This window comes from Lagopus muta, chromosome 7 (assembly GCF_023343835.1).
Source record: "Lagopus muta isolate bLagMut1 chromosome 7, bLagMut1 primary, whole genome shotgun sequence".
Taxonomy (NCBI): domain Eukaryota; kingdom Metazoa; phylum Chordata; class Aves; order Galliformes; family Phasianidae; genus Lagopus; species Lagopus muta.
Window position 1 is genome coordinate 29,289,971 of NC_064439.1, and position 11,358 is coordinate 29,301,328.

An 11,358-nucleotide genomic window follows, 5' to 3' on the forward strand; every position below is an offset into this window, starting at 1 on the left:
AGCTGGGCTGGCAACAGAATCCTCTGGAAAGCCAATCCTCTGACAGCAGCACCTCTGCTGCCCTATCTGATCTGTTCTGGAAGGCAACAAATTGCAAAACACTAAAGCAAGCAGTCAAAGAAACAACAACCAAAATACCCCAGAATTTCTTTTTCTCTTTTTTTTCCCCACTTCCTTTACAAAAGCGATATATATTAACAAATCTACACACATCGAACCTCTCTATCTCCCCTTTCCCTTCGCACCCCCCTCTCTTTGAGTCCCACACGGTCCCGGCTGCGGGGCGAGGAGCCCGTGTTTAAAGGCGGTGTCCGGCCCCAGCCCCGTTCCACCGGGCCTCGCTGCCCCTAGCTCGCCTCCTGCCTGTTGCAGCCGTTCAGGAGCTCGGTCATGAAGGAAATGTACACTATGGCCAGGCGCAAGGTCTCTATCCGGGAGAGCCGCTTCTCATAGGCGAAGGTGGGCACCTTCTTCCTCAGCTGGTCGAACGCCTCGTTGAGGTTAAACATCCTTTTCCTCTCTCGGATGTTGGCTGCCTGGCGCTGGGCGTAGGTGATAACCCGCTTTCTCCTGGGTCTGTCCAGTAGGGAAGAGCTCCGCGCCCTCTCCTCTTCCTCCTCTTCCTCGTCTTCGAGATCCCCGTCTCCAAAGGCAGTCAAAGGCAGTCCCCGGGCCATCCCCTCCCGCAGCGACAGGGCTCTGTTCCCGAAGGGAGGCTCGGGAGTTAGCCCCAGGCTTGACCTGGCCAGGGATGAGCTCTGGGGGGCTCCCAGTGAGATGTCGGCCACGAAGCCCAGTACCGAGGCGCCCAGCAGCCGCTCCGGGCAGGGGAGCGGCTGGGCTGCGCCGCGGAGCAGCTCCGGGCGCCGGTGGGCCGGGAAGAGGCCGGCTGACATCTTACTTTGGAGAGGGCTTAATCGGGTCCCCCATCCCAAGCCTCGGCGGCGTTAATATTTATAACCCTTCGGATAACAGGATTAGCAGGACTAGAAAGAGCGGCTGTGAAATTTTCCTCCGTGATGCTGATGAGAGGAGACAGGCAGCCCCCTCGGAGACGCGTGGATGCTCACGAGAGAGGAGTCCCCGGCGAGGCAATCCTGTCACAGCAATCAAGGACAGTTCCTTCTTGGCAAAACCCTCGGCTCTTACCTGCTGAGCACTTTTGTCTCTTCTTATGCACCCGCAACCAAATGATTTTCAGGCTCTTTACAGCTCGCAGCAGCAGAGCCGAGTCTTCCCTGGGCTCGCCTTCCTGCTTTCCGTCGGATTCTCTGAACCCTGAGATCCAGCAGCACAATTGATGTCAGGCAAGTACGTGGATACTTTTAATGATGTCCTGAAGAGGGGACCTGTACGCAGAGGGTCACCGGGAAATGTTTACCCTGTATCCCAGCACAGTGAGATCTGAATGGCAGGACCTCCATTAGCCTAAGTAAGCATTGTAGGGGATCCGAAATTGCATTCCCAGTAGTAACTGTTGGAATCGTCCTCTCCATTCCCCCTAAATCCCTTCGGTTAGAGTTCAAACATCTGGGCAGGGTGGCAGCAAAAGGCTGCTTCGTAATGCTCATTTCAGGCTATTTCTAAGCATTGCTTTGAACTCCCTTTCTCCTGCCCAGCAGACGAGGATAAAGCAGTGCCATTCAGGGCAGCAGCTTTCACCCGAAACTTCGTCAAAGCCAAAGTCAGCGGAGGTGCGTTGAGGAATAGACCTGACTGTTTGTAATGATAACAATGGATACATGGAGCAAAATGGCGTGAAATGCGCATAAACGTACCTGCACACACGACATCACTAAATACCTTTCTTTGATCGAAGTTGTCTTGGGGACGGACGTTGGGGATCGTTTTGCTTTCGTATTGGGAAGCTGGGAGAGGTGAGGGGTTTTGTCTTCACCCTCCCACATCTCAAACGTCTCTAAATAACAGCGTGGCCTTCGCGGTCCGGGACGGCCTTAGGCACACCTAAGGTGGAATCCGATCGATTTGTTTTGGGCCGCGTGTCTGGGGGCAGCTGATGCCGTCATTCTCGTACTGCCTTCTTAAGCCCTAATCTTCTTCTTTGTCATGCATTGTTGCCACTCGCTTTGGGGCTAATTAGTCCCTAATTTCCAAGGAGATTTCAAAACCCATCAGATGAAAGCAGACGGATGGTGGCGGCAGAAGGATCAAGCCCCTCAAAAATCCTTCCTGTTTGCCTACGAGACAGCAAACATTTCCGATGGCAGACTAGAATCCGCAGTCGTTTACAAACCAAATATCCTTCCCCCCCCCCCCCCCCCCCCACCTCCCCAGCCCCCCTCCGCTTTTTTTTTTTCCTCCACTTGGTTAAGGCAATGCGGTGACGACTCCCCTCACCTCCCCGCGTCCCGTGTGTGCAGCGGAGCGGAGCAGCCCGGCTACATTGGACAGCTCCGGAGCGGCTCCGGCCGCAGCGGCACAGGTAACGCGCGGCTCCGCCCGGCCCTCTGTGCTCCGGGGACCAGCTCGGGATTCTGCCCCTCGGCGCCACCGTCACCATCACCGTTGTTGAGGCCATTGGTCAGAGGCGTGGTGTCTGCTGCAACGGTTTGGTGACACGCCTAGGAGTTAAGGGAGAAACAAGCAACAGGGAGATGAAAGTAGTGGGTTCATACATCATGCAAAAGTAACAACAATTTGATGACGTTCCACGGGAAAAACGACGACAACAACATAAATATAGATAATAGACCTGCAAAGGAATGTAACATACACAAGATAGTTTTAGTTGAGATAGTAAGTGTTTCATTTAAAGATATGAAGATATAATTAGGGACATATGCTCGCAGAAGTGTGTGAACACAGAGCAAATTTATTGTGGAAGTACAAGTGTTGCAGACAATTAGACAAATCAAGGGAGAAATTTGAAATTGTCAGATTTGTGTCAGTCTTCACACGAATTTCTCAGTATGTAAAAAAACGGCTTCTGCAGGGTGATAGCATAGCCCTTCACTGTGGTCTCTTCAGAAAGAGATTCTTAAAACATAGAAGACATAAAAGGAATGTGCCTGCCTCTGGTTCCTTAAAAGTAGCACTAAAACAAGGATCGAGCAGTTGGAAGGTCATAGTAGCACATGAGGATTTTAGCAAAAGTGAATCCTCACGTCAAACTTCTTTTATGTCTTTCCTTTTCTCCCCTTCGCTCCTCCCCCTTCCCCCCATTGCTACTTTGTTTCCTGCTTTTCTCTCTCTCTCTCTCTTTCTTTTTTTTTTTTTTTTTTTTTTTTTTTTTTTTTTTTTTTTAATATTGATCTTCCTCTTATGCTAATGGTTGTAAAGTGTGCGTAATTAACTCAATGAACTACAATTGAGATATGTTTTAGGACAGCTTTTGTGGAGCTGAAGAAGTACACAATGAATCTTTATGCTTTAGGAGTCGGGTTTTCAGCACAAAGACAAAGCAGTAGTGTGAGGGAAGCAGTAACGTGGGGGTAGCAGAAAAAACTCATGAGAACTGTTGCTTCTTCACTTTGAAATCTCAGATAGATTACCTATTTAGACCAGTGCTCTAGATTTTAATTTTTATTTTTGTTTTTAAACTAAGTACATAGTTTTTTTTCTGGGATTGTTTATCTTTCTTCACATATCTTTCATCCTATCTTTTCCTTTCAGTTTTTATCACATTTTATTATTTTCCCTCCAAAGATATTTACAGGTACTGAATGCTGATAGCTACATCTTCAAGTTTCTTAACTATTTACATAATTGTTTTTCTTCAGAAATGTCAAAGATATGATTCTATATGTATGCACATGTAGACTTTGGCATAAAAATCCAATAAGTAGCTTGTCTCATCTATTGGCCCTATTAGAAAAACATATATACCCCTTTATACTTATCCCTGATTATGTCCTAATTATGAAATTTTTTGAAAATCAAAGTCTTTTACTATGTCTTCCTAAATAATAAAAATGCATTATATTTTGTACTAGCAGAAATCAAGACAATGTGCATTTTAATTCAGTTTACTTCTATGGAAATTGTTTTCTTTGTTTTAGTCTTGGGTGCTGAGTCCATGTGCTGATAACTTTCTACATTATCATGTGTGAAAAGGCAGCCACTCTGATGATTTAGCATTACTGATGGAGATGTTATAGATTTTAATAATATAGACCTATACTTTACTGGAAAATTATTTGGAAGCCAGCTGATCCTGGGATGATGAAATAAGGGACTACTACCCATCCACCTTGTCTCAGCAGGCAAGAAATTGGAAGATACTATCTACTCTACAAATTTCAGATTGCTAGATATACAGCTGAAGAACTGTCTATGTACACATCTTGTAATATGGAAAAAAAAACTTCTCTACTTTAATTGATTCATTAATAGCCAGAAAGTTACTATCATTGTCAAGATGCGTTCTGAATAATAAAAACAGATGTAGTGTGCAGTAGGCTAACTCTCTTTCAATATACTGACATCGCAGCTGCCTGATGCTGTTGTTAATTTCTAAAATTATAGCAGTGCTCATGGATCAGGACCTCATTACCCCAGAACAAAAGACAATTCCTGTCCTTTTTAGATTATCTTTTGCATTCCTACCAGGCTGGACAAAATCAGTGGCATATCTGCCTGGAGGCAGGCACATTTACAAGGATTTGGACAGACTCTGTAAAATATCTCAGCATGACACTTGCTCGCTGCATACTGGAGAGATCATCAGTGAAGAATTAACACAGAAATTAAGTATTTAAGTGAATTTAGCTGAAGACGGGCTACTTTGATGCTAGAATAATGTAGTAGTACCCAGATGAAAGCAGAACACAACATGATTGAATGTGATATCACCAAAATGGTAAAAGAGATCTCATGTCTCAATGTCTTATGAGATCACACAGACGGAACTGTGATGCAGCTAATGTTCAGAGAATTTATGTATGAGTCAGTTGAGAAGTTGAAAAAGGCTAAAGCAAAGTATCAAATGAATTGGTCAGTTCTCTTCTTGCAAATAAACTAGAAAGGAGAAGACTAATGAAGTCAAAAGTAAAGCCAATATAGACCAGAGAAGGCAGGGCCTTGATCACTGAAACTACTGGGAAAACCTTTGATACAGTGGAATCAGGTAAGTGTGTGAGGATGAGGAAAGGATTATCTCCATTACCGACTGCTAGTCCTTTTTTTTTTTTTTTTTTTTTTTTGTGAAAGGGTGCCTGCACTAAAACTCACGTCTAAAAAATTGGCCCTCTTATCCAAGAACCTGAAATACCCTCTGTCTTGCTAATCCTAGCTTTGATATTCTTCTGAGGATATGAGATTTTTTCTAGTCCTGAATACTTCCTTAGCAATTTGTATAGAGTATCACATAGTATCTTGAATGAATTCCATTTCATTTCCTGAACACACTGGAAGTTGTTAATGTCATGAATATTGTTTCCTTACTACCTTGTTGCTCAGTGTTTCACCTTTGCTTTTTTTGTTGTTGTTGTTGCTTTTTTTTTTTTTTTTTTTTTTTTTTTTTTCCTGTGCTATTGTGATTTTAAGACAGGATTAATAACCTTAGATAAACTTTTCGAAGGCCTTTCTCATGCAGTATCAGCTGCCAAACCAATGAGGCATGTAAATGTGAGCTAAAATAGATGCTATTTCAGTTTGAAGACAGGGAACAGAAATAGTGCATTACTGAAAATAGGAACTCAAATGAGTCCCAGTGTGAGATAGATCAAACATAACTTTAGAGGGCATTTGGGGTATATAGCACTTTATGGTAAGAAGATCTCACTGATTTACTCTGTTCCGAGCACTTGTCTCTTCCATGGGTAGTATACATTTTTAGGGTAATTATATGTTGTTATACTTGCTATCCTTCCTTCAATTTTTTGTGCATTTTATGTTACAACAGAACTGAAATCTTGATATGCTACAGAATTTGGTGCTTGTCAGTAGTTACAATGATGCGATTATCATGAATATGTTTAAAGCATTTGTAACTAAATAAAGAGCAGTCAAATATGTTCTGGACCTTCATCCTGGCTATCAAAGAAGAAGGTTAGATGTTGCTTTTGTGGAAACGAAGTTTTTCTTTCATTTTATATCTCAAATAAAGGAGAAAGGATGGCTTTCCTCTCTTGTCTGCTCTGGCCTTACAGATGAGGACTGAATCTTTGCATTTCTGCTGTCATTAGTGAGAGGAAAACCCCAGACACTGCTGGGATTTTTAAACATGACTGAAAAGTGAGACAAAGACTAACTTTCATACATTTCATGAAAAAAAAGTATTTTAGAAGAAGGAAGAGTTAAACTGAGTCATATCTGGAGAAGTCTATCAGGAAAGTGGAAGCAGGATGTGTGAATAGGTACTGATGGTGCTGATGCAAAGGGAAGGTGAGCTCTCTTCTGCAACAGTGGTAGGACTGGAGAAGAAGAAACTGAAGTTAATTCCTAAGAAGTTAATAAGGCAACTATTAAACCCCCAAATCCTTGAATTTAAATGCCGTTAATTTCTCAAATTCCAAATTCTGCCCAGTGAAGCCAGAATGATCTTAAAAGTTGTGGCAACTAATATGGTGTTACTTAAGGACACAGTGGTTTGACATATGATAAATAAGAACATGTGTAATAAATTTTAAATGGGCATTGTAAATAAATAAATCATCCAAGTAGATGTTCTAGGATAGAGAATGAGGAATAAGAACTCATACTCTATCTGTTTATACAACTCCTAGATCTTAACACTATTTCTTCGTGTTCTCCCTTCCACACCATCTTTTAATCTAGGTTTGCCCCACTTCGGAGAATTATGTCTCATCTCACTTTGGGGAATTTCCTCAGGCTAACTGTGAAGAATGATGTCAATCACTTGCACAAAGAGCCACAACAGGAGATACAACTTTATACTTAAAATTGCTCTGAGACCATAATAATAATTATGTAAACACTTAAAGAAGGAATTGCAATTATTGACTGTTACCATAACTCTAAAATCACAGAGATACAATATCCTGACTATGACATGTTTTGCTAATACTGGAGTAATTATAGAAATTAATATTATTGTTACTCTGTCTTTTCACCTTGTATTCCATTCAAATACCTTACAGTGCATTCTGAACTATAATTACAGGCATGCACTTAGTACACCTGCAAAACTCTCAAGTATTTCCCCTTACACAAGAGTAAATTTAAAAGAAACGGCTTAAATTATTTGCACTGGCTTATCAAAATACATTTGTTGCAAAGCTAAGAACAAAACCACTATCTCTAGTCTACTGGCTTAATACTTTAATTGCTAGGTAATACTGACTCACACACTCAATGAAATCAGATCACTCACTTTAGCTTTCAAAGCTAAATCTCACTGGGATTATCTCATTTGTGAGACCAGATCCAGAGAAAATAAGTTAGAAACGGAACAATCCCTTTTATATTTAACTCCACAAAGACTGAGTAATTAGACAAATATATTTTCTTTTCTATTAAAAAAAAAAAGGGACACATATGTACTATTTTACTTAGCTAGGGTAGAAAATCAGCATTGCGAATTCAAGCCTTGACGTGTAGTAGTACACAGTATTCACTCAAAGGAAGTGTCCTAGGAAGCAAAGATTACCCATGGTGGTTTTGGTTTAGACTTTATTGCCACGTGTGGCTTTTTCCAGGATTTCTTGACTCATTCCTCTAAGCCTATGTTGAAAGCACGTTTCTTAATGCATTCTGAAACAATTGCATCATTTGTAATTTTTTTCTCTGTTTAGTACGGACTTGGAATTGTGTTGGACTTCAAGTAGAACATTAGCTGGTAGTGTTCTCTTATTGCACAAAAGATAAATCTTATGCTGAACTATTTCAGGGGTATGAAGGAGCAGACAAAATTATTACTGTCCTCTTCTTGGTACTGATGAATCTGTAAAGGTAATACAAAACAGTGCTCAGTTTGGAGCCTCCTAATACCTGAGGTGATGCAGCAACATACCATGAAGATTTCCATGAGGAGCGGTAAAACTGGGCTTGTCTGACAAAAAATAAGAGGCTATGGAATGATCTATTAGCAACCTAGCAGTCTGCAATTGTTAAAAGGGGGAGATGCAAATCAGAAAAAACAAATTCTTCTTCACTGTGCCATACAGGTAGTAGAATAGTGGAACAAGGTGCACAGTGATGATGGGGAGTCTTCACTCGTGAAGATTTTCTAGGCAAGATAGCACAAAGACATGTATGACTTGATCTAATGCTAGTAAAATCCCATTTTGTGTGGGAGAAACTTCCAAAGGTTACTTTCAAACATCACTGCCACAATCCAGCAGTCATTGGAAACCAAAGTTCTGAATCTTTATGTTTTTAACTTTGAGAAGAACACACTTCTCACAAACAGGAGGAGACATATACAAATTGTCTCCATGTTCTGAAAAGTTTCAGCAGAGAATTAATAGATGTCCAGTAAAAGCTGTTAATTTTACTAGGGTCAGGCTTCTGAGAAAATATCCACTAAGCACATAAAAATATTTTGAGAGGATGAAACTGATCTCTTTAGTGAATGTTTAGGTTCCAAAAAGGCAAAACATTCATTTGTGTACAATAAATCAGTAGTGTTATTTACTTCTGTAAAGTAAGGTAGTGTGATGAGATAGTGAGTTGCCAAGTGCTTAGGTGATTTGTTGGATTGTGGTTTTCATTCTTTAAAATAATGAATGCAAAAGGCAGATGACTGTGTAGAATGCTTGTTACTAACAAGCAAGTAACCAAAAAAACCAAAAAAATGCCCCAAATCCCCAAAACCTAACCCCAAGGAGACAATCAGTCAAACTATTAACTATCTAAAAAATGAATCTGGAAAATAGCACTTTTAAAACAACAGGTTATGAATAAACAATTTGACCAACAAGAATGTAATATTTCCAGTGTTCTGATCCTCACCTTGGATTTTGTTCCTATTCAGTCACTTGCAGAGAACAGAGAACATCTGGAATGCTACAATGAAAGACAATGTTTGTACAGAATATCTTTAATGGTTAGATGATATGTTACCTGAAAATACAGAGCAAACTCAATAATTTGTACTGTAAAGGCTGAGATAATGAGTATCATATATTTTTCTTTGCTTATTTATATACAGAATTCCGGATTGAATTTCAGTTTTTATAACACACAGAGCATTTCACATGTATGCAGTTTGGTTTTCACAGGACTGTAAATAATTTTATATGTTTGCATAAGTTGTTGGTTTTAATCTTTTAGATACTCAAACTCTTGAATATTTACCAGGTTTTCACAAAACCTTGATACAGGTTTATCCATATCAAAAAACTGCATTCCTTTGCTGTAAGTCTGAGAAGAATTTATATCCTTAAGGCTTTACAATGGAATATCTTTCAACATCAAAAAGGTAAAATTATAAATAGATTCTATTTCTTTCAGATGTTGATTTAATTTTTTTCCTTCCAAACTCTGTAATTTAATTTTGAAGTTCACTTTGAAAATAAACAATGAATGAATGTGTTTTAAGAGATAATGCTTTCTCTTTGGTCAAAATAAAAACAGACATCTGTTTTATAAATTGTTATCTGTTAAAAGTTAGCCTACTCAGTAGTTTTGTGGAATTTCAAAATGGCATCTATTTACCCATCAGAAAAATATAATGCTGACACAAATCTCTTTTTTTCGTGCGTGTGTATACATCTCACTTGTTCTCTTTTGTATATGTCATTTGCATTCACTTACAGATAGCACTGTTTTTTCAAAGTATGGTAAGTAAAACAAACTTTCCTTTTGTATGGAGCTTGCTATTTTAATTATCACAAAATCGGTTTATTCCATCTATGAGCTCATGTTCAATTGAAAACTATTACTATTAAGTTCATACATATGAATATGTATATAATATTCATTTGAACTCCACTGTTTCTGCTGCTTGCAATCATTCACAGTCTATTGATATAAAACAATTCTATCTATCTTTCCAACCAGATGGTTGATGTTACATGTGATCGTATGAATACTCTGATATGAAATGCCTATGGCTTACTGGATTACCCTCTGCCCACATGTTTCAAATTAATAGTGAAAAAAAAAAGAAAGGAAAAAAGAACCAGTGCAATCTTGCTACAAAAGAACAAGACTTTATTGTATAACAGGATTGCAGATGTGGAAAGGTGCTCATAATAAGGCTACACTATTTTAGTTTCATTGTGCATCTGGAATGCCAAAGGATCTTTAAGGCACTAGCGGCTCATACTAGAAAGTCTTGGATTTTTGATTAACTTAATATTCAGAGAAATGATTCCTTTTGGTAAACTCTATGTCATTCATCATCATATTGTCATTTATGTAATCTCAAAATGATTTACAAAGACAGGATTTTTTTCTATTTTCTGAAACAATTTTAAGACATCAAAGACTTTCAGATATAAACATCAAAGAGCAGCCCAAATCAGAGATTTCTGGCTAAGACAGTTTAGTTCATTTAATATCCTCTGGTTTTCTGAGGATTAAATTACAGCATATAAAATTCTTGGAATCTGTCTAAGGAAGTGGTACTGTATATTTATTATTTATTGCAGCGTGATTTTTTTTTTTTTTTGTGAGGTGAAGGGCTTTGCAGTAGAGAAGATGCCATCTTTTCAGTGTATCAAACTGACAGCAAATTCTTGCGAAATATTAGAGGTACAGTGATCTAATCCTACTGGGAATTGAGAGATGTGTTAACTGAGGAAATATTTGCACATGGGCTCAGGATGAAAAGCAGTTCTTTTCTTGTAATCATCCCAATACAGTGGGATGTTTATTTGAATCTAACAATAATATTCTGAGAAAAAGGTGAATTAATAATGAAACGTATTATTTATAGGAGGAAAATTTTTAGTTGCTAAACTTTATGGGAATTGATAAGCCAGGATTCTAGCATAATTTAAGTGATGTAATTCAGAAATGCTTTCCATGATTTCTGTGATTTAGAGCAGCACGATAGCATAGAATCTGGTTATATGTATGCTGGGCATCATGTACCACAAGCTCACGTGTCAAGATTTAGCTGCTGGTAGAGGTTTTGGGTTTTTTTTTTTTCTTTTTTTTTCTCCACTAGAAAAAAAATGTAAATAAGTACAGTTTCACCCTCTATTTACCTGAGAAGGATGAGATGTTAGAGGATACCTTCAAGAAAAAAAAACAAGATAGGTAGAAACATGTGGCTGACTTAGCAAATACTGAGGACAATCCTGTTAGTCAGAAGGGCAAATCACATGAAAGGTAAGCTCTACATAGAGCTTGTTGCCATAGAATAAAAAATTGAACATCTATATGCTTATCCTTGAAAGGTATACCACCGCTGTTTCAAAGACAACCTACTGATCAAAGGAACTGAAATTCTAGGAATTGGATCTCATACTACTACAAAACATGATT

The 11,358-nt window shown here is 39.1% G+C and overlaps 1 protein-coding gene across 1 annotated transcript; it reads right to left on the reverse strand.

Moving 5' to 3' along the window:
* Window positions 1-347: 347 nt before the first annotated feature.
* Window positions 348-896, reverse strand: FERD3L (Fer3 like bHLH transcription factor). Its single transcript, XM_048951754.1, has one exon. The coding sequence runs from the start codon at window positions 894-896 to the stop codon at window positions 348-350; it is 549 nt and encodes a 182-aa protein (XP_048807711.1).
* Between the last annotated feature and the right edge of the window lie 10,462 nt (window positions 897-11,358).

What these genes read in the sequence shown, in the direction of transcription:
- FERD3L (XM_048951754.1), bottom strand. Translation starts at nt 896, where the DNA reads ATGTCAGCCGGCCTCTTCCCGGCCCACCGGCGCCCGGAGCTGCTCCGC.